The 24,166-nt window shown below is 41.4% G+C and overlaps 1 protein-coding gene across 1 annotated transcript in view; it reads left to right on the top strand.

Moving 5' to 3' along the window:
- The first annotated feature begins 2,810 nt into the window (after positions 1-2,810).
- The window catches only part of REC114 (REC114 meiotic recombination protein), a 175,893-nt gene continuing 154,537 nt past the window's right edge, over positions 2,811-24,166 (top strand). Inside the window, exon 1 of the mRNA XM_005882805.2 lies at positions 2,811-2,983. Within this exon, the coding sequence (XP_005882867.1) occupies positions 2,825-2,983 (159 nt within the window). The 5' untranslated portion in view covers positions 2,811-2,824. The remainder of the gene's footprint in view (positions 2,984-24,166) is intronic.

Raw genomic sequence — 24,166 nt, 5'->3', positions numbered from 1 at the left:
AAGAGATCAACCGAAGGACTTGTATGCATGCATATAAGCATAACCAATGGACATAAGACACTGGGGGTTAGGGGAGGCCGGGGGATTGTTAAGGGTGGGGAAAAAAGGAGACATATGTAATACTCTTTGTAATACTTTAAGCAATAAAACAATTAAAATCAGCAGATCAGTGATTGCCCGTGGGAGTTGGAAATTGACTGGAAGGAGGAACTCCTAAGGGAATTTGGAGCTTTTAAAAAATATGTATCTTGTCTTTGTAATACTTTAAGCAATAAAACAATTAAAAAAATCAGATCAGTGATTGCCCGTGGGAGTTGGAAATTGACTGGAAGGAGGAACTCCTAAGGGAATTTGGAGCTTTTAAAAAATATTCTGTATCTTGTTTGGGATGGTGGTTCCATGAGTGTATATAAATGTCAAATCTCACCTAATTGAACATGTAATATCTGTGTTTTTTTATTGTATAAAATTATACCCTAATATATATATTGCAGATTTGTCTTTTAAAAACAAAACAAAACAGCCATTAAAATATGAAGTAATTTGCTTCATTTTCTGCCTTTCAACTAGATTATAAGCTTCAGAAGGTTAGAAGCCACATATGCTTTATTCTCTACTATATCCCCAGCACCTAGTACAGTTTGTAGGACCTCTTGAATCCTCAAGTCACATTTGTTAATATCATAGGTTTTTAAAGAGCCTCTGTTATAAACTGTGGCTTTCTATCTCTCTTTGCAGACATGGTCTGTTCTTGGCAAATGCTGGTTGCCCCAGAAGCTTGAGCACAGGTGTATTGTCTAGGATGGGAGCTTGAAGGTGGGAACCCAGCAATGCCCTAGGTGTCCTTGGGCACTGATAGGCTCCCAACTGTGAGCACCATCTGCTCTTGTGAAGGGTGTCTGACAACATGGAAGGTGAGAGCCTCTGAGACCAAATGTCAGACTCCCATTTCCATCCTTCTGCCTGTAGGGAGCCACAGGAAGTAATTTTTTACCCTGCAAAAGGAAAGTACCAACATGTGTGCTGCTTTGTAACTTACCAAGTATTTTCCCACAAATGATTTTATTTTAACCTCCCTATGACCCTGTAGGTATGTATTAACTAATCCTATTTTACAGAGAGTTTAAGTGATTTCCCCAAGGTCACACAGCTGGCAAGTGGTGGAACTGGGCTTGAAACCAAGTTTCTGACCATTTACTACTATATTAAATGCACTACTGCTGTGTCATGTAAGGACCTTCAGCAGTTTCTGAAATCTGAAACTTCAAGCTCTACTGGACTAATGGAAAGATAAGTGACAAATATCCCTTGCCTTGGATAAATTTCAGGAGCAATTTATTCTATATATCCCTGAAAGATTAACCTGCCTGGACAACCATTATGATAGTCACTGCCCCATGCAAATTTTCCATGCTCCTCACCACCTACAAAGTTCACTCTTCTTAGCTGCTGTTCAGTGCTCTTCTGCCCAGTTCAACTTTGTGGCCTCATCCCCCCAAAACCTTGCCTTCTGGCTGTATGTCACTATCCTCATCTCTGCAATTTTTGCTTCTCAACTTACTCTTGATATGGAAAACCAGTTTTTTTCCATCTTCCCTTGGGAAACTTTTTGTCACCCTTCAGGTTAGGACTGAAATGTCACTGCCATTCCCATTCATAGTTGTTTACTTCATCTGAATCCTTTGAGCACATGGTGTATACTTTTCACATGGCAGTGTCAGGTATCATGAATCTCTCTCTGCCTTCCTAATTAGATCCCAAGGTTCTAAAAGACTAGACGCATGCCTTACCCATTTACATAACCACTATGGGGGACTAGCATAGCTACACACTGTACATATTTAATCAGTGCTGTGTAGAGTAAATACCACCTCTCAAACCATTGTCTGTGCATTTAATACCCTTTGACATGTGTAGTTTTAAAAAATGTTTGCAATATAACTTTATTTTATGAGTATGGTTAATATAGCCCCCACTTTCGGTATACATTGCTTCTGATTGACAGACTGGATTTGACAGACTAAATTCTTTGCAAGTGGAGTGGATACATGGAGAGATTGTGGAGTTTACACTTCTACTCTGGCTGTGTAACCTTGGACAAACTGCTTCTTCTCTCAGGGCCTTATTATATCTCCATCTGTTCAATAGGGTAAATAATCTGTTTTGCTTCTTTATTTCATCACCAGAAATAACAGATGTAGAAGTGCCCTGTCGACTACAAATCTCCCAGACCTGCCATTTAGTTGACCTGCTGTTTGAGACACACCTTTTATTGACGGCAGCATTCCATCCAAAAGTTCTCTTTTGGAAAGAACTTGGCGGTCTGAAGGCAGTAGATCTAGGGGGCTGCAGGATGGTGAGGAAATGACCCTACTTGAGGCTGAGTTGTGGTGGGTTAGAGGTGGACAGGGCCGTTATCATCTGAAAGATTGCCTGCGGAAGGAGAGCACGCGGGTTTCGGCAGTCGGAGAGAGCCGCCTCGTCCAGCGTACAATTACAGGGCGTTGGCCCATTTTCGGAAATGTGTTCTGAGGGAAGGGGAGGGCCTGAATGCTGCAAAGGTCGAATCAACTATCATTTATGGCGGCCCAGGCCCACTTCACGTTGGAAATCACCATCTCCGCTTTGCCCTTCAAGAGGACCAGCCCCCAAGGGCCAGAGCCACACCCACAACCCCCGCCCCCGCAAAGCCTCAGCAGGAGTCTTCAGGGCCCGCCCATTGGCTTGCGCTCGAGGGGAGGGCGGGCCCTAACCACCTCACTTCCTGATTGATCGCTGCGTGATTGGCAGACGCCCGCTGGCTGTGCGTTCCAGGAGGCCAGACATGGCGGAGGCGGGAAAAAAGCAGGCGGGCCTCGGGCTGCCAGGCGGAGACGCGGCACAGTGGCCTCTGCAGCGGTATGGCCGGTTCATGCCCCTGGGCACAGGAGAGCCATCTGGAGCTGGCCTGGAAGCTGGGGTGGCCTCTTCCCCCACGTGGAAGGTGAGGCCTGAGGGCAGGAAAGGCCGCGAGGCGCTCACCCCCGCGGGGATGGAGGGAAGACTGGGCCGCCGCCATACCTTACAGACGGTTCCGAATGCCACATAGACAGGAGGAGGGGACACCGAGGGATTGGCAGAAATGGTTAGCAGACAGCTAACAAAGAAAATTGATAGATAGTAGTAAAAGGCATGATTGGAACCCAATACGTTCTCAAATAACATATTCAGAGATATCTTAGAGCATCAATTATGTGTTAGATATTATTCAGGAGATTGGGACATATCAGTGGACAAGATATAAATGATCTCTATCCTCATTTATGTTTTTAGTCTAGTGGAGAATTAGTACTTATCTAAATAGCAGTATAATTATGTAAACCAATTCCACATCCCTCATGTGGAAGGGAGGTTTGGATAGTCCAAGTTATGGACAGCCAAGCCTTCACACAGGACAATTTGAATCCTAGCATTGCCGCTGAATACCTGTGACCTTCGTGAAGTTACTTATCCTCTCTGTACCTTAGTTACTTTATCTTAAAAAAAGATTATAATAATACCTACTTCAGATTGTTGTATCGAGTATATTTAAATATATAAATCATCCAAAAAGAGTGCCTAGTATAAAGTTATATAAGGGTTTGCTGTTATTATTACTATAATTTTTTTGCCTTAGTGTTATGTTTTAACACTATGGGTTACTAGGCAGTCAGTTCCTTTTGGTCTAGTTTGATTATTGCATGTGGCCTCTGGGGTTTTGGGGTGTGTGTGTGTGTGTGTGTGTGTGTTGTTGTGATTTGGACAGCAGTGGATAGAAGAAGAGTAAAACAACAAATATTCCAGGTAGAGGACACAACATGTGCAAAGACCCTGCATCTGGAGAAACCTTAGCATGTGTAATGTACATAGAAAAAGAGTAGGGCTAGTGCTTATGGAGAACAAGGGGAATGATAACATGAGATGAGGTTGTCTGGAGAGGTACATAGGTGCCTTATGAACATTATCCTAAAACCAATAGGAAGCCACTGAAGGGTTTTAAGTAGGAGTATTTTCACCTTTGGGAGATCACTCTGGCTGAAGTATGGAGGCGAAATTGGAAGGGAGTATGAGTAGATTCAGAAAGATCACTTAGCATGCTATTGCGATGTGGTAGGTGATAATGACTTAGTCTGGAGAGTGGGGGTGAGAGGGGAAGATGGCAGTCGAGGTGGGAAACTGAGCACACAAAAGCTATCTTTTGGAGGCAAAAAGGACAGGATTGGAGATTGATTGGATAGAGTGGTGAGAGTAAAGGACTTCTGGGTTTCTAGCAGGAGCAACTGGGTAGATGGTTTGGGGATGAGAAACATGTTGGGAGACCAACAGTGAGGGAATAATCCAAGACTTCAGTTTTTAATGAGTTGAGTTTAAATATGTTTACAAAGCATCCAGGTGGAGATGTTGAATAGGTAGTTGGGTGTACTGTTCTAGACTCAGAAGAAAGATCTGATCTGGAGATGTAAAAGTGTTGTCGGCATGGAAGTGTGTCATCAGAATGAAGGGGATGTTTATAGTTATGAGATTATCTGAGATTCCAGGACCAAGCCCCAAGGTAGCATTTGTAGGTTAGATAGAGGGTACAGAGTCCCTAAAATTTGACAAGGGACAGAGTTGGGAGGCACCCAGGAGAGTTATTTTAAGAGGGAGAGAACAATTAACTTTGTTGAAAGATGTTGCAGGGTAAGGGAAAATGATAACTACAGCGTGTCCATTGGATTTAGCAGCACGAAGGTCCTTATGGTCTTTACCAAGAGACATTTTAATAGAGTGAATGGAGTGGGAGCCAAATGGGGTGGGCTGAAGAGTGACTGGTAGGTGAGGAAGTGGAGCCATTGTGCATAGTTCTGAGAGACTTTGCTATGAATGTGAGTAGAGAGGGGGCTTAATTGTTTACCAAATTCTAGAATATTAGAACTAGAGGCACTACTTAAAGCTTAAAAATCAATATATCTAGCACCATAAAAAAGGCATTAAATACCTAGTTGTACTCTTGTGGAATGTTGTACCCTGAAAAATTATATAGGCTGCAAATGCAAAATGAGGTGAATAAAGAGTTAAATGCAAGAATAACTGACCTATAAAAAGATCGTATACAGGGTGTCCCAAAAAAATATCTACACACCTTAACAGCTGATAGTGCAACTTTACAAATGCAATGTATTTTAATAAACACTGCCTTTATAATTGTTCAAAGTGTGTGTATACATTTTTGGGACAACCTATATATCTAAAAACAAACCAACCTGGGGATGTTTAAGGGCATATTTAATTTTTGAGACTACCCAACAGATTCCTTGATACCTGCTCTTAACCCACTCCTGAAACATCTAGTTTGGGTACATTGTCTCCGATCCAGCAGTAATTCTTAGATTCTTATCCTGTAACCCAGAGGCCATGGGCATTTGACCTTTTGAAGGAGTTGATTGTCATTACATCTTTCCTCTTCTTTTTGCAAAGCTCTTCATAATTACTTATACAGAGCAGCACTTTTCAAGTTTTCAAATGTTCGGCATAAAGCCATGGCTGCAATGAAAATAGATGAGGTTGGCTTTTGTAGTGCTTTTGAAAAGTGAACATTTGTACCTTCCTTTGAATCTGTGCTGAACCATCTTACCTGCTATGATCAGTTTCAGCTTAGATCTGTCATTTTTTATTTTTTTTGAAAAATGAATGAGAAAGTAAGATTTGTTCTATTTTGCAATAATAATAATAATAATAAAAGGTGAGCCTTCTAAAGAACTGCACTTAAGTTCCATGTGAATTTCTTATGTTAAAAATGTGCCACTCTTAGTAAAAAATGCTAGGTGAAGTATAAAAATGTATTATTTTGGTCCTGGCCAGTGTGGTCCAGTGGTTGGAGCATTGACCTGCACAGCAAAGGGTCTCAGGTTTGATTCCCAGTCAAGGGCACATACCTTGGTTGGGGGTTCGCTCCCTGACACCCCCGTGGAGGCAAACAATCAATGTGTGTGTCTCCCTCCCAGCCTCCCTCTCTCTCTCTGAAAAGCAATGGAAAAAATATCCTTGAGTGAGGATTAACAACAACAACAACAAATTATTATTTTGGAGTATAGAGTCAGTCTGGTCTTTTTTTTTTTTTCCACTAGGGAACTTTCAAGTTCAACCTATTTTGAGTTTTTTCATTTTTTCCGAAATTATGTGGAGAATCTGATCTCCTAGTATTTTAGTTGTTCAATTACAGAGAAGACTTTCATCATAATGGTCATATGCTAAGGCAAAGATGTTGAATCAAGAGAAAAAATGAATAGTACAACAAGAAGTCTGTGACATAACATTCTATATAGAATAATATAACTTAGTTGTCTGAATTGAATTATTCTTGTTAAAAGTTACTATCTGGACATAAATTAATCACAATTTGGAAGCAAACAAACTTTTTGTAACACTGTAAGAAAAATCAACAGTTTAGATTCTAAATTTTAGAACTATGTTATTCAGATTTCAAGGCTTATATAAATCACTTGGGGACTCTTTTTTAATGCAAATTCTGACTCAGTATGGGAACTAAAATTCTGTAGTTCTTACCAGCTTCCAAGTGATGCTGATGCTGTTGATCCTAGGACCAGAGTTTGAGAGGCAAAAGTTAAGAAGAATGAAATGGGCAGCCATGAGTAAAATTAATAAAATTACTAAAATGAATGAGGTAAGGCAATCAGTTTCATAATAAATATGCAAATGTTTTACTAATAGGGTTAATATTTAAACCATCTGCCATTTAAGGGGAATGAGAAAATGAAATACAAACTTGAACTTCATTTTAATTCCTCACATCTGTTAGCCCAGCCCTTCTAAAAAAGATGGTCATAATAGCAGATTGGTCCATTTAATGTATTTTATGTCTGAATATAATTCATTTTAATTTGAGAATAATTTTGAAATGTGATGTTAATTGCAGGTTGCTTTCAAATTAAAGTTTTACTATGTTTCCCAGATCCCAAGGATTTTTCAAATATGCCCTAATTTGGTTGAACCTGACAACTTATTTTTTCATTTCAAAGGGAAAATAAATCATTCTTTAATTTTGATAGGAGGAACTTAAAATAATTGCCCTACTTAGAAATTACAAAATAGAATGTGAAGTTTGTACTTGAAATGAACTTTAAAGTATGAATTCAACATAAGATATGTTTTGAGTTCTCTTAACTGTCCTTTTTTTCTTTGTATTCCTAGTGCTTACATATTTCCTGCATATGATAGGAATGGTAAATGTTTGACTGAATGGTAACTTCTCTGAACTTTTCTTATAATAATGTAATAATTATGACATGATAGCTACTATTTATTAAGTATTTACTTTGGCAAATTTCTTACAGTGGCCCTATGAAGCAAATATCATTATACCCATTTTATAGATAAGTGAAACTAAAACAGAGAGGTTCAGTGGCTTACCCGGGAACACAAAAATAATAAGTGAGAAGAAAGAATTCAGACTCCGTGTTTCCTGTTTCCAAAGCATGTGATTTTAACCCACTATGTTATTTGTCTTAGAAGTGTCAATATTTCTTTATTTTTAAGTATTTTGTGAAAGTATTTATTAAGAACAACTTGAAACAATAGAATTATGAAAAAGAAATTTTGAGATATTATCACCATAATTTTTATTCATTAAAAGCCATCAGAATAGAAAATTTAATAGTTCAATCATTTGCTGAGAATTATTTAATTTTTAAATTAAAAAAATTTAAATTATAGTTGACATTCAATATTATATTAGTTTCATGTATACAGCTAAGTGGTTAGACATTTATATAACTTACAAAGTGGTCCTCCCGATAAGTCTAATACCCACCTGACACCATAGCAGTGTTAATATTTTATATGAGGCATAGCAGTTCAGTTATGTGGATGAGGAATTCTACCCACCTGATAACACAGCAGTGTTAATATTTCATATGAGGAATAGCAGTTCAGTTATGTAGATGAGGAATTCAGAGATCAACATACAGGGTAAAAATAATAACTTTTTAAAAGATAATTTAAGGTTTATTAAGCCCCTACAAAAATTATTATTTTAGGGTTTGTTTTTTTCATTGAAAAAATTTTTTTAATATTTTTTAATTGCAAGTTGACATCCCATATTATATTCCTTCCAGGTTTACAATATAGTGGTTAGACCTTTTATAACTTGAGTAGTGATTTCCCTGTCCTGGCCAGTGTGGCTAAGTCAGTTGGAGCATCATCCCATATGCTGAGAGATGGCAGGTTCAATCCCCAGTTGGGGGTGTGCAGGAGGCAGCTGATCAATGTTTCTCTCTCTACCTTTTCCTCTCTGAAATCAACTTAAAAAAAAAGTGGTCTCCCTGATAATTCTAGTAAGGCAGCTGATTGGTATTTCTCACATCTCCTTCTCTCTCTTTTTTCTTATTTCCTCCCTCCCTCCATTCCTCTCTCTGAAGTCAATTTAAAAAAAAAGAGAGATCTCCTTGATAATTCTAGTAACCACTTGTCACCATACATACATAGTTATTACAATACTAGAGGCCCGGTGCATGGAATTTGTGCATTTGGGGGGGGGGTGGTCGCTCAGCCTGGCCTGCACCCTCTCGAAGTCCAGGAGCCCTCGGGGGATGTCCAACTGATGACTTAGACCCCATCCCGGGGATTGGGCCTAAGCTGTCAGTTGGACATCCTTAGTGCTGCCGCAGAGGAGGGAGAAGCTCCTGCCACTGCCACTGAGCTCACCAGCTATGAGCCTGGCTTCTGGCTGAGTGGCGCTCTCCCTGTGGGAGCGCACTGACCACCAGGGGGCAGCTCCTGTGGTGAGCATCTGCCCCCTGGTGGTCAGTGCGCATCATAGTGACCGGTTGTTTCGCCGTTTGGTCAATTTGCATATTCGCCTTTTATTATATAGGACTAGAGGCCCGATGCATGAAATTTACACAAGGGGCTCAGCCCTTGCAGCCCTGGCTGCCTTGGCCCTCGCAGCCCCAGCTTTGTCGGGGAGGTCGTCTGGATGGTTGTCCAGAAGGTCGTCCAGAAGGTTGTTCTGCTGGTTGGTCTAATTAGCATATTAGCTCTTTATTAGATAGGATTACTGACTATATTCCCTATGCTGTAATTTAAATCCCTGTGACTATTTTGTAACTGCCAATTTGTAGTTCTTATTCTCTTCCTGTTTTTCACTTATCCCCCTCCCCCCTCCCATCTGGCAACCATCAAAATGTTATCTGTATCTATGAGTTTGTGTTTTGTTTCTTTACTTTGTTTTTTAGATTTTACACGTAAGTGAAATCATAGTATTTGTCTTTCTCTGTCTGACTTATTTCACTTAGTGGAATACCCTCTAGGTCCATCTGTGTCATTGCAAATGGTAACATTTAATTCTTTTTATGGTCATGTTATATTACAGGGTATATTGCACCACATCTTTATCTAGTTGTTTATCGATTGGCACTTAGGTTGTTTCCAGATCTTGGCTATTGTATATGAAATGCCCTTTGTCTTAAAGTCTGTTTTAAAGTCTGTTTTGTCTTATATAAGTACTGCTACCCAGCTTTTACTTTCATTTCCATTTGCATGAAATATCTTTTTCCACACCTTAACTTTCAGTCTGTGTGTATATTTCCATTTGTAGGCAGCATATGTAAGGGTCTTGTTTTTTTATATCCATTCAACCACTCTACATCTTTTGATTGGAGTATTTAATCCATTGTAATTATTGATAGGTATGTAGTTATTGCCCTTTTATAATTTATATTTTTTATCTTCTTCCTTCTTCTTCTGAAAGAAGACCCTTTAACATTTCTTGTAATACTGGCTTGGTGGTGATGAACTCCTTTAGCTTTTTTTTTATGTGTGGGAAGCTAATGATTCTCATTTCACCTACTTTTCTCCTAAGTTCATTTTCCTTTGATTCTAAATGATAGCTTTGCTGGGTAGAGTAATCTTGGTTGTAGGTCCTTGTTTTTCATCACTTTGAATATTTCATGCCAATTCCTTCTGGCCTGAATTGTTTCTGTTGAGAAATCAGCTGACAGTCATATGGGAGCTCCCTTGTAGGTAACTAACTGCATTTCTCTTGCTGCTTTTAAGATTCTGTCTTTGTCTTTAATGGTAGGCATTTTAATTATGATGTGTCTTGGTGTGGACCTGTTTGGGACTCTGTGCTTCCTGGGCTTGAATGTCTATTTTCTTGTCAGATTAGAGAAGTTTTTAGTTATTATTTCTTCAAATGGGTTTTCAATCCCTTGCTCTCTTTCCCTTCTGCTACCCTGATGATGCAAATGTTGTTATGCTTGATGTTGTCCCAGAGGCCCCTAAAACTGTCCTTATGTTTTACTATTTTTCCTTTTTGCTGTTCTGACTAGGTATTTTCTCTCCCTTGTCTTCCAAATCACTGATTTGATTTTATGCTCCGTTTACCTCCTGTTGATTCCATCTAATGTATTTCTTTTATTTATTTATTTTTTAAATCCTCACTTGAGGATGTTTTTATTGATTATTTTAGAGCGAGAGTAAGGGAGAAAGAGATATGGAGGGAGAGAGAAACACCAATGTGAAAGAGTAACATCAATTGGTTGCCTCTCATACACACCCTGACTGGGGATTGAATCCACAACCTCAGTATGTGCACTGACTTGGAATTCAGCCCAAAACCTTTCAACATACAGGGTGACTCTCCAACCAGCTGAGCCACCTGGCCAGGGCTCTTTTTTTTTAAAATTGAATTAATTGGGGGTGACTCTGGTTAACAAAGTTATACAGGTTTCAGGTGCACAGTTCTGTTTATCACCCCAAATCAAGTTATTCCCCCTAGACCAGTGATGGCGAACCTATGACACGCGAACTCATTTTTTTGGTTGATTTTTCTTTGTTAAATGGCATTTAAATATATAAAATAAATATCAAAAATATAAGTCTTTGTTTTACTACGATTGCAAATATCAAAAAATTTCTATATGTGACACGGCACCAGAGTTAAGTTAGGGTTTTTCAAAATGCTGACACGCCGAGCTCAAAAGGTTCGCCATCACTGCCCTATACCCTCTTCCCCCTCCCTCCACTTCCCCAGCAATCATCACACTGTTGTCTGTGTTCATGAGTTCTTTCTTTTTATTTTCTTCTTTGCTCAATTTCTCCACCCCTCACCCAGTCCCCTTACCCCATCAGCTGTCAGCCTGTTCTCTATCTATGAGTCTGTCTTTATTTTGCATTAGTTCATTTTGTTCATTAGATTCCACATATGAGTGAAATCATATGGTACTTGTCTTTCTCTGACTGGCTTATTTCACTTAGCATAATGCTCTCCAGGTTCATTCATGCTGTCGCAAAGGGTAAAATTTCCTTAAAATGTATTCTTCATTTCTGACTGGCTCTTTTTCATTGTTTCTATCTGCATTTTATGTTTCCCAGCTCTTTGCGTAAGTTCTCACTCATTTACCTACTCTTCCCCTAAGTTTATTGAATATCCTTATAGATAGTGGTTTTGAACTCTGTATCTGCTTGCCTTATTCCCCTCCCCCCTCCCATTTCACTTAGTTCTTTTTGTGGAGTTTTGTCCTGTTTTTTTATTTGGGATATGTTTCTTGTTTCCTCAGTTTGGCTGTCTCTGTTTGTGTTTCTATGTATTTGCTACATAGATTTGCTACATCTCTCAGTCTTGGCATGGTAGCCTTATGTAGTAGATGTCCTGTGGGGCCCAGTGGTACAGATATCCTGGTCACCTGAGGCCGGTGCTCCAGTTGTAGTTGAGTTTTGATTGCTGTTGGCACATCAGTGGGTGGGATTGATGCTCTGGCTGGCAGGTTGTAAAGACTGGCTGTGACTACAGCAGATGAGTTGTAATGCAGGGTCTGACCCCACAGAGTGGGATTCACTGTAGTGGGGCTCTGGTGCTTGCAGAGTCTACCCTTTGGGTGTATCATTTGTGAAGCTAATTAGGTGGTGGCTCTGATGTGGCCCAAAGCCATCCACCTGGTATGTCATTTCTGGGGCCTCTAGGTAGAGGATCTGGTACAGACCTAGGTCAATTGCTGCCTGTGCCCAGCCCAGAGCCACCTGGTAGGAGCTACAAAGTGATTTACTGCCTGTGCTTGGTGTGGGGGCACCTGGGAGAGGCTATGCTGTGAATCAAGGCCATCTGCTGCTAGTGTCGGCTGGGTCTGCTTAGCAAGAGATACAGGGCATGCCCTGACCGGTTTGGCTCAGTGGATAGAGTCTCGGCCTGCGGACTGAAGGATCCCAGGGTCGGTTCCGGTCAAAGGCATGTACCTTGGTTGCGGGCACATCCCTAGAAGGGGGGATGCAGGAGGCAGCTGATCGATGTTTCTCTCTCATCGATGTTTCTAACTCTCTATCCCTCTCCCTTCCTCTCTGTAAAAAATCAATAAAATATATAAAAGAGATACAGGGCATGTTGAAGCCAGCCGCTGCTTATTTGGGGTTTGTGGACTTTTGAAAGATTTTAGGAAAATCTGAAGCATGAACTGAAGCTGGCAGTTTGTGAGGAACAGTCTCCGAAAGTTCAGGCTGGTGCATGAGTTGGGTGGGATGGATTCTTTGGGACTCTGCTTCCTGGGCTTGTAAGGGTCTTGTTTTTCATCAGGGTGGGGCAAGTTTGATGGAGGCTCAGATTTGGTGCCCACTTGTATTTGCGTGCTAGATGGGGAAGGGCTCAGCAAAGGAACAATGTCACCTGGCTGTGTGCTCTGTGGTGGGAGGAGTCAACAGGGAAACAATGGCTTCTGCCAGCAGTTTAGTCCCAGACAAAGCTGCCCCTCCAACCCTTTTCTGGAGTCAGACAATTCAGTTCCTCCCTGTATGTCCCTGGTGCTTTTGGAGCTGCTGCCCCAGCTCTGAAGCTCAGAGGGAATGATTCCAGTAAATTCCATGTGCAGGCCCTTTAAGAGGAACACCTGGGACTCTAGCAGCCTCCATCTTCCTCAGCCACAATCTGCTCTGGTTTTCACAGCCAGATGTGTGGACTGCTCTTCCCAGCACTGGTGTCTGGGCAGGGGAGCCTGTGTATGTCAGGGGGGACCTCTGCACTCAAGATATCCCTCCTGATTTTTTACTGCCACACCTGGGTGTGGGGCCAGCCCTATCCATTTCTCCACCCCTCCTATCAGTCTGGATGTGGCTTTTTCTTTATATCTAAAGTTAAAGGATTTCTGTTTAGCTAGATTTCAGATGGTTCTCCAGAGTGGTTGTTCTATAATTTAGTTGTAATTTTGATGTGGTGAGCACAGAGTTTACCTGCTATGCCATTGTGACTGGAAGTCCAAAAATTATTTTTAAAAATTGTACCATAGTACTTCTATGCATACCTGGTAATTTTGTATTGGATGGCCAATGTGAATTTTACTCTGTTGGGTACAGGATATTTTTCTATTTCTATAAATATTCTTGAGCTTTTTTCTGGGATAAGCTATCTGGTAACAGTTTGATCCTTTCAAGTCTTGCTTTTATACTTTGTCAGAAGAACCAGAGCAGCATTTGATCAAGGGCTAATTTTTTCCCATTCCTGAGGCAAAACTCTTCAGAGTACTCTACCCCAATGCCCTGTAAATTATGACAGGTACTATTCCCTGTTCTTAAGTTCCCTTAAATCAGCGGTTCTCAACCTGTGGGTCGCGACCCCTTTGGCAGTCGAACGACCCTTTCACAGGGGTCGCCTAAGACCATCCTGCATATCAGATATTTACATTACGGTTCATAACAGTAGCAACATTACAGTTATGAAGTAGCAATGAAAATAATTTTATGGTTGGGTTACAACATGAGGAACTGTATTTAAAGGGCCAGAAGGTTGAGAACCACTGCCTTAAATGCTTTGAGATTGTTTTTTCTCCAGCCTCTGGTAGTTTGCTCACACACATATATGCTGAAGACTTGGGCCTCTGTGGGTGTCGAGAGTTTTTTTTTTTTCTGTGCAGCTCTCTCCTCTCTGGTATTTTGAACTTCAAACTCTAGCCACAGTGACCTCCCTGGACCTGCAACTCTATCCTCTCAACTCAGGACACCTTGCCAGATTCTGCCTGGGCTCCTCCTCTTAGCACTTCAACCTGAAAACTTTCTCAAGAAGTAACCTATGGCAATGGTAAAGCTCACCTCCTTAGTTTCCAATTATTTCTTAGGAATTGTGTCCTATATTACCTGATATCCAGTGTCTTGGAAACTGTTGTTTCCTCTAATTTATCCAGTTTTTTTGTTTGTTTGTTTGTTTTGTTTTTTAGCTATTTCAGGCAGAAGAGTAAATTTGGTCCCTGGTACTTTCTGTTGGCCAGAAGTGGAAGTTCATAGTGGGTCATTTGATTCAGTTACATTTTTGTTTTTTTTCTACTTCAATTCATCACTTCTACAGATTATTATTAAACTAGAGGCCCGGTGCACGAAATTTGTGCAGAGGGGGCATCCCCTCAGCCCAGCCTGCACCCTCTCCAATCCAGGAGCCCTTGGGGGATGTCTGACTGCCGGTTTAGGCCCGATCCTGTGGCTCGGGCCTAAACCGGCAGTCGGACATCCCTCTCACAATCCTGGACTGCTGGCTCCTAATCACTCACCTGCCTGCCTGCCTGGTTGCCTCTAACTGCGCTCCCCCACCCCCCCGCCAGCCTGATCGCCCCTCACTGCCTCTGTGTGCCAGCCTGATTGCCCCTAACTGCCACCCCTGCCGACCTGGTCGCCCCCAGCTGCCCCCTCCCTGCTGGCCTGGTCACCTTTTACTGCCCCCCCTGCTGGCCTGGTCACCCCTAACTGCCCCCCGCCCCTGCCGGCCTGGTCGCCCCACGCAGCCTGCTGCTCAGTTGTTTGGTCGTCCCTCACTAACCCCCCTGCCGGCCTGGTCGCCCCATGCAGCCTGCTTGTTAAGTCATCCCTCACTAACCTCCCTGCCAGCCTGGTCGTAGGCAGCCATCTTGTGAGGGCGTGAGGGTCCATTTGCATATTATCTCTTTATTATATAGGATTACCTATTGGTACTTGGCATTCAGCTAGGCGCTGGAGAGACTTTGGAGCTTTCCTATGTTATCACCATCTTAAAATATTGGGGCACTCAAGCAGAGGGTTGCAAGAATAGGTAGGGCCTGAGCATTAGGGCAGTTTTTCTCAAGGAATATTGGGCAGACTATTGTCAACAGAGTTTCTGGAGGTGCTTGTTGAAAATGCAGATTCATAGGTCCTGTGCTACACCTACTGAATCAGAATCTCTGGGGTGACTTTCAGGTGTTGGATGTATTGCAACCCATCCTCATGCCCAATTCTAAATGAAGAGTTGGGAGGAGGGAACAATTGACAAAGTAATATTGATATGGTATAGTATTTTACAATTTAGAAAGCATTTTTATAAAATTCTTCACGTTTAATTTTCACAACTTTTTAATCTTATTACCATTTTAGAGACAAGAAGCTAAGGCCTGGCTATGTTAAGTAGCTAACCAAATGTTTACATAGGAAGTGGAAGAGCCGATTCTAAAACTCAGGCCTTCCTCAAGCTAATCCCCAGTTTGCTGTACACTACACTTCTCTTATGAAGACATAGGGGTGTCATCAAGAGTTATTATTCTTTCATGCAGCTCGCTTTTTTGGAAGAGTTATTAGGGTATATATTTTTTAAATATACTTTTTATTGTTGATAGTATTACAGACATCTCCCCTTTTTGTATTAGGATTAAGATGGGCTCTGGGTGACAGAAATTGTAAAAATAACAGTACACTAAATAAGATGAAAGTTTATTATTTTCCACATAAAAGTACAGGGCTGATATGACACTTCACAGGGTCAAGAACTGAGGATCTTTATATTTTGTTCCTCTGCCATGCACGGCCAAGGTCTCATAGTCCAAGATAGAACTGATATTCTAGATGGGCTTTGTAGAGGAAGGGATGAAGAAATGGACAAAGGATACACACCTGCTGTCTCTTAAGGAAGTTTCCCGTAAGTTGCCACAAGACACTTCTTATAGCACTGTGGCCAGAACTTAGACCTGTGACCATCCTAGCTGTATGGACAGCTGGCATATGTAGTCTCTATTCCACAAAATCATGTGTTTAGCTAAAAACCAGGGGTTCTATTACCATATAAAAAGGAAAATGGATGTTGGAGAATAGTTAGGAATCTGCCACATACTTTTCTCTTCTGAATCTGGAGACTGTTAAGAAATGAAGGCTTATTCCTGGGGTCCTTGGTTGGGACTTAAAAAGGCATTTTTAAATAACATTAGCAGCAACCAAAAATACTGTTATTTAGTGTATAATTACTATATGTCAATACCTAGAACAGTGCATGGTAGGTGGATTCCAAATATTGATTGAATGAATGAATTAAGGCCAGGCATTCTGCTAAGCACCTGACCTTGCATTGTATCATTTAATCTTTCTGATGAACCTGTAAGGTAGTTATTAATAACTAGAGGCTGGGTGCATGAATTTGTGCATATGTAGGGTCCCTCTGGGTGCATGAAGTTGTGCATATGTAGTGCATGAATTTGTGCATATGTAGGGTCCCTCTGGGTGGACTGCAGGGATCGGGCTGAAACCTGCAGTCCAACGTCACCTGCAGCTTCTACCTGCCACTCCTGCTCAACCCGGCCCCACTCTGCCTGCTGTGGGCTCGCGCCACAGCAGTGCTTGCCAGCCATGAGCCCTGAGTCTGGCGCTCTCCCAAGGGGAGTGGCCTGCGGGATCGGGCTGAAATCGGCTCTCTGACATCCCGCAAGGGGTCCCGGATTGCAAGAGGGTGCAGCCCAGGCTGAGGGACCCCAATGGTGCACGATCGGGCCCGGGAGGGACAATGGGAGGGCTCCAGGGTGTGTCTGGACCCCAGCAGCAAGCTAACCTAGTGGTCGGAGCATCTGCCCCCTGGTGGTCAGTGCATGTCATAGCGACTGGTTGACAAGTTGACTCTCTGCCCCCTGGTGGTCAGTGCATGTCATAGCAAGCGGTTGAGCAGCCTTAGCATATCATTAGCATATTACACTTTGATTGGTTGTTCGGTTGTTCTGCCATTCAGTCTATTTGCATATTACCTTTTTATTATATAGGATTTTATTTTATACTAGTAAATGAGGAAATTAAGTATATTTCTAAGTGGAAAAGCTAGATTTGATCCTAGGTCTGACAACAGATAATGTCTTCTATGAAGTAGTAGGATTACAGTTGTTCACCAAATATGCTAATATTGCATATTCCCGGACTCTTGAAATTATGTGTCATGTGACTGATTTTGGCCAATGAAATGTGAGCAGAACTGAAAGTGGCCTATGTCATGGGCAGAAGCTTTAAGAGCTAGGGCATGATTCATGATCTTTCTCTTTGCTACAGTGTTGTAGATATCAGCTGCCCTGTCAACCTACATCAGGGGTGGGCAAACTTTTTGACTCGAGGGACACAATGGGTTCTTTTTTTTTTTTTAATATATTTTATTGATTTTTTACAGAGAGGAAGGGAGAGGGATAGAGAGTTAGAAACATTGATGAGAGAGAAACATCGATCAGCTGCCTCCTGCACACTCCCCACTGGGGATGTGCCTGCAACCAAGGTACTTGCCCTTGACCGGAATCGAACCTGGGACCCTTGAGTCCGCAGGCCGACGCTCTATCCACTGAGCCAAACTGGTCAGGGCCACAATGGGTTCTTAAACTGGACCGGAGGGCCGGAACAAAAGCATGGATGGAGTGTTTGTGTGAACTAATATAAATTCAAAGTAAACATCATTACATAAAAGGGTACGGTCTTTTTTTTTTTTTTAGTTTTATTCATTTCAAACGGGCCGGATCCAGCCCACAGGCCGTAGTTTGCCCACGGCTGACCTACATCCTATAGTGAGAATGGTAGGCAAGGTGAGGTAGAGTGTGAAGACAGAGTGAGGATAGATACTGTGAGTAAGAAACGAACCTTTGTATTTTGGGTTGTTAATTTCTGTAGCGTACTCTAGCCTATACCTAACTGATAGATAAAGAAATAACTTTTTATAATTGTGTTTATGCTTAATGGAATTGTATTTCACAAATATTATAGATTGTTTAGGCTTTTTAGAGGAAGAACCTTCTAACTCAGCGGTTCTCAACCTGTGGGTCGCGACCCCTTTGGCGGTTGAACAACCCTTTCACAGGGGTCGCCTAAGACCATCCTGCATATCAGATATTTACATTATGATTCATAACAGTAGCAACATTACAGTTATGAAGTAGCAATGAAAATAATTTTATGGTTGGGTCACAACATGAGGAACTGTATTTAAAGGGCCAGAAGGTTGAGAACCACTGTTCTAACTGATGTTCTAACATTTTACTTTTCTATGACAAAATCTTTATTTGTTCCAAGGCATCAGTTTATAAATATAGTAGGTCCTCAAATAATGTTTTTGTTCAAGAATGTTCCATTTCATTGTAATGTTGATCAAATGCATTGGTTTTGTTTTATATCGATTTGCTTAAAGTTGCAGAACCTATTGACAATGTTAAGTGAGGACTTAGTGTACATATTTCCAACTTGGGATCAGTCTCTGTTCTCCTAGAGTAACAAAAATTTAATTTTATTGTGTAAGAAATGGTTTTCATAGAGGCCCTGGCTTATTTACATAACATGATTTTATCTAGACTAATAATAGTAAAGATTTTTTTTCAGCTTAATGGTTGAAGGAGTTTAAGACATTACAATGTAAAATGAGGCCCAAGAGGGTTATGATTAATTGATGTTTAGGGTTTTTTCCCTGCCTACTATGTGCCAGACACTATTCAGAGCTCTGTTTAAAGATGATTAAGGCATCACCACTGCAAGAGCTAACCAATTAAGCAGAAGCACCTGCTCATTTGGAACATAGGGTGCTGTTTACCTCACATAAATGATAACATGGCATCTGAGAAATAAAGTGTTTCTTTAACTCAGATTTAGACATATGAAACTGTTAATGAGCTTAAATGAGCCTTGTTTGGAATGAATAGAAGGTGGTGCCTATGAAGATATGAAAGATGAATGTGAGAGTTGTGGTGGCCTAAGATAGGTGTGAAATATGGGAGGTACCACTTTCTGGTATACTTGGTGATTTTTATAGGATTTATTAGTTTGGGAAATTTGTCAAGGATTTTTTAAAACATATTGGAAAAATGTCCTAGGACTGTGTTTTATAGAAAGAACAATACCAGAAGTGCCTTGATGGATAAATTCAAAGGCATGAAGAACTTATTCCTCTGTTACATGGGAGGTATTTTGAGTAAATATATTCTGCTTATAGCTACTAATCGAGGCAGTCAAGTTAAGTCTCATAGCTAGGTTTAAAATGACTGCTTAATTTCATGATCATCAATCTTATTTTGCAGTATATATGGTGAAAGAGGTGAATCACATCTCATGTCTTAATACATGAGATGACTTTTTTAGGTTGCAAAGAAAAAACAAATTCTCCAGGTATATAGCAGTACTTTTTGGTGGAGAGGGTCTGGGTATTATGCTCTTACAATTTTATTATTGTTGTTACTGTTAACACCTTGCATTTCTGTGGTCAAAAAGTACTGGCTTTTACAATTTGGTAATGGGTATGTAGCACGACAACTTTCATTAGCAAAATATACTCTACAAACTTATTGAAATAATTTATGAGGCTTTTAGTAAGTGGGAAGGCAGTTGATAGCCTACTTAGCAGTTTTGCACATTTTTTATATTTTGTAATGCCTATATCAGCAATTTGGGTCAATGTATAGAGCTGTGACACTTTCTGAGGGGCCTTAAAAGCACACGCGCGTGCACACACACACACACACACACAACTCTTAATCAGGTACAGTAAGTCTTCATCTAATGTCATCAAGAGGTTCTGTGACTTTAAGCAAAATGACGTATAACAAAACCAGTTCTACCATAGGTAATTGATATAAACAAGAGTCAAGTTCCTATAGCATCTCATCAGTGTTAAAATGAAATGATGTTGAGGCTGAGATCCAAGATGGTGGCAGAGTAGGAGAAAGCTACACTCACCTCCTCCCAGGACAAAACTGGAATTACAACTAAAATATGGAACAGTCAGCCTGAATAACCAACTGAAAACTAGCTGAACAGAAGTCCTATAATCAAGGATTTACAGAAGAAGACACATCGAGTCTGATAGGAAGGATAGAGATATGAAAAAGGCTGGCCACACTTCCAAGGCTGCGGCTGAGATTCTGGAGGGATATCTCAGCTGCAAAGGTTCTGCCTGAAGAGCATGTGGTCTCAACACAATGGTGGAATCCCCAGCCCATAGCACCAGAGTTAGAAAGAGGTGCCCACATAGCATCTGACTATGAAAATCAACAGGGATTCTGTCCACCAGGGAGAGACAAGAATCTGCTAGAGACACAGGTGCACTCTTAAAGGGCCAATGCAAAAAATCTCATTACAGCCACTTACCCTGGGCTCCAGTAGAGGGAGGGCAGAGTTGACTAGAGTTGTGTGAGGAGAGACTGGGATTTGTGGCTCTGGCTGGGGAGAGACCTGAAGGGACAGCGCCAAGATCTCTGCTGAGTCCCTTTCCCATACCACAGATGCCATCTTTCTTGGGTGGAGCACTCCCCTCCTTGTCATATCAGCCTGGGGGAATGTAATAGCCCCATACTTTGAAGTCCCTGTAACCCCACCCTGTGGAGCTTGCTCCTGCTGAGGAGTCAGCTGCCTGGGCTGGGGTGCGAAAGTCTGGGCAGACTCAGGGGGTGTCATTGCCTGAGTTGTGTAACTTTGGGGCAGTGGCTGTTCCCCCCACTTTCCCTTGAGCCTGACAGGCACCTCCCCCTTAGGGGAAATCTGCTAGCTCGACTCTCTGGACTCCAGTGGCCCCACGCTGCTGAGCCTGGGCTCCCCAGGAAGTCTTAGCAGAATTGAAGACAGACTGAGTTGTGTAGCTCTGGAGCGGAGGCTTCTCCCTCCATATTCTCCCAAACCTGACTGGTGCCTCTCCTCAGGGAGATGCACTAGCCCCACCGTCCCAACTCCTGGTAGCCCTGTCCAACTGAGTTCAGGTTCCCAGCAGAATCTGGGACAGACCAAGTAGTGTGGCTCTAGGATGGGACCATTTTTCCTTTGCACATATGACCAGTGCAGAGCCTTTCCTTCACACAGCCAAATCTTGATCTGTTTGGGCTTGATAAACTCTGCTAGAGAAACCTTGATGACTCCCAACTCACCACAAAAGCCTGCAGATGCCTGGTGGGTGGCAGCTGGACTTGGTATACCCTGGGACTTTTGCTGAGTGGCCTCAGATGAAGCACTACCACCTTGTTTGAACCTGTATCAATCTGGTGAACACTTGCTCCTACCTGGCAAATCACTGAGAACCTACCTCATGCAACTTGAGTATCACCAGAGGCTCTTTCACTAACAGCCAAACAAGCAGCCAGCAGGTGGAGGCAGGTGGAAGCAGGTGGAGGAGGATCTTGGAGTGCCTTGTGTCTTTTGCTTGCCTGCCTCTGGACTCAGTGCTAGTGGAGGCTAGCCCTCGTATGCAGTTTATTTCTTCCCATGCACACCAAGGACCAGGAGAGGCAGCCGCAAACTGTGGGTCACCCTCCAAACAGGTTGCTCAGGTCCAGCCACAGGCAGGGTCTGACATTGACCTGTAACAGAGTCCCTTCCAAGAGCCCTAGAACAGACATATCCAGTGGCCAGCTTCAGACAACATCAGAGCAGGATCCAGTTATCTCCACAAGCAGCATATCCAAAAGGATGTCTCTGCAGGCACTAGACCCTGCTGAGGTGAATTCCACTTCATGTGGTCAGCACCTGCACAGCAGATCATACGTTGTGGTTGGGGTCAATCCTCACAGTCAGCCAGGTTGAGGGTTGACCCTCCACACAAAAGGGTTAATAGCAATCAAGACTCAATTACAACAGGAGGGCTCACAAAACCCATACAAGGGACAATCCTGGAAGGCCCAGCTCATGTGATCAAGGAGATTGTACCATTGGGTCCCAAAGCACACCTACTATATAAGGCCACCCTACCAATACTGGGAGATATTGCAGATCTGCCTAATACACAGAAACAAACACAAAGAGGGGAGACAATGAAACATGCCCCAAATGAAAGAACAGGAGAAATCTCCAGAAAAAGAGCCCAATGACATGGAGGCAAGCAATTTACCAAATATAAGGTTCAATAAAAAAGATGATAAGGATACTCAAGGAACTTAGTGAGAACTTCAACAGCATGAAAAAGGACATAGAAACCATAAAAAAGAACGAATTAGAAATGAAGAATACAATATCTGAAATGAAGAATACACTAGAAAGAATAAACAGTAGGTTGGATGAAACAGTATTAAATCAGTGATTTGGAAGACAAGGTAACAGAAAACACCCAAACAGAGCAGCAAAAAGAAAAAAAAATTTTTAAATGAGGATAGTTGCAGAGACCTTTGGGAGAGCATGAAGTGTAACAACATCCACATAGTAGGGGTACCAGAAGGAGAACAGAGAGAGTGAAGGATTGAGAACCTATTTGAAGAAATAATGACCCAAAACTTCCCTAACTTGATGAAGGAAAAAGACGCATAAGTCCAGGAAGTTCAGAGAATCTCAAACAAGATGAATCCAAAGAGACCCACACAAAGACATATCATAATTAAAATTGCAAATGTTAAAGACAAAGAATCGTAAAAGCAGCAAGAGAAAGATAGTTACCTATAAAGGAACTCCCAAAGAACTGTCAAACATTTCAGGCCAGAAGGAATTGGTATGAAATATTCAAAGTGATGAAAAGCAAGGATCTACAACCAAGATTACTCTAAACAGCAAAGCTATCATTTAGAATCAAAGGAGAAATAAATAGCTTCCAAAACAAGAAAAATCTAAAGGAGTTCATTATCACCAAACAAGTACAGTAAAACCTTGATATAATGGACTAATTTAGGTGAGGGGGTGTACATTAAAGCTGAAAATCCACCTGGTTGGTGTGGCTCAGTGGTTGAGCATCAACCTATCAACCAGGAGGTCACGGTTTGATTCTTGTTCAGGGCATATGCCTGGGTTGCAGGCTCAATCCCCAGTAGTGCTTATACAGAAGCAGTTGATCAGTGATTCTCTCTCATCATTGATGTTTCTATCTCTTTATCCCTTTCCCTTCCTCTCTCTGAAATCAATAAAAACATATTTTGTTTAAAAGCTGAAAATCTGTTGTATAATTAAAGAGATTTTCCAAGTGTGTGTGTTAAAAAGTTGATAAATTAGTTTACCTGATTTTACTTATGTAGACACATTTGTGTAATTAAAATGAAATATCTATGAAAAGTTTCATAGAATGTTTTCTACATGTATTACAGTAATTTTAAGTTTATACTGAATAGCTCTAGTAAATGCATGCATTCACCAGTCACCATGAGTAAACGAATGTAAACTGCTGGGGCATGGCTTAGTGCATGTTGAAACATCGCTGGCACACATTAAAACTGCTGTACAAAGTCATGCCTCCCAACAACAGAATCAATTACTGTGCAGTGTGGTATGAACATGTGCTGATCATTCAGACATTATTCAGGAGCGGTGACTCTTGAATGTCAATATACAGATATGTAGTATTTACTTATATCGGTGAAATCATTACTGTGTATTTGTCCAACATATGGCTTATTCCTTAAAATATATTAAAAATAACAGTGTATTAATAACAAAAAATAACCTGTTAATTTAAATATAAGCTAACCTTGGTTAAAAGCATTTTAAAGTTAACAGTGTTTTCACATATGACATATGGACCAGAAATTTTGTTCGTTAAATCTGAAGTCCGTTAAAGTAGGTCTGCAAAATTGAGGGTTTATTATATTACAAAAAAAAAAATGCTAAAGGGTCTTCTTGAAGACCAGGGAGGGGGAGGAGGAGGAGGGGGAGGAAGTGGAAGAAGAGGAGGAGGGAAGAAAGGAAGAAGGAAGAGGAGAGTTATAAAGAATAAAATGGCAATAAATACATACCTATCAATAATCACTTTAAATGTAAATGGCATAAATGTCCCAATCAAAAGTCATAGGGTAGCCCAGCAGGTGTGGCGCAGGGGTTTAGCATTGAACCATGAACCAGGAGATCACAGTTCCAATTCCCAGTCAGGCCACATGCCTGGGTTGTGGACTTAATTCCCAGTAGAGGGCATGCAGAGAGCAGCCAATTGATTATTTTTTTTCATCATTGATGTTTCTATCACTCTCTCCCTCTCCCTTCCTCTCTGAAACTA

Source organism: Myotis brandtii, unplaced genomic scaffold (assembly GCF_000412655.1).
Source record: "Myotis brandtii unplaced genomic scaffold, ASM41265v1 scaffold74, whole genome shotgun sequence".
Lineage (NCBI taxonomy): Eukaryota > Metazoa > Chordata > Mammalia > Chiroptera > Vespertilionidae > Myotis > Myotis brandtii.
This window is presented reverse-complemented; position numbering and strand designations above follow the sequence as displayed.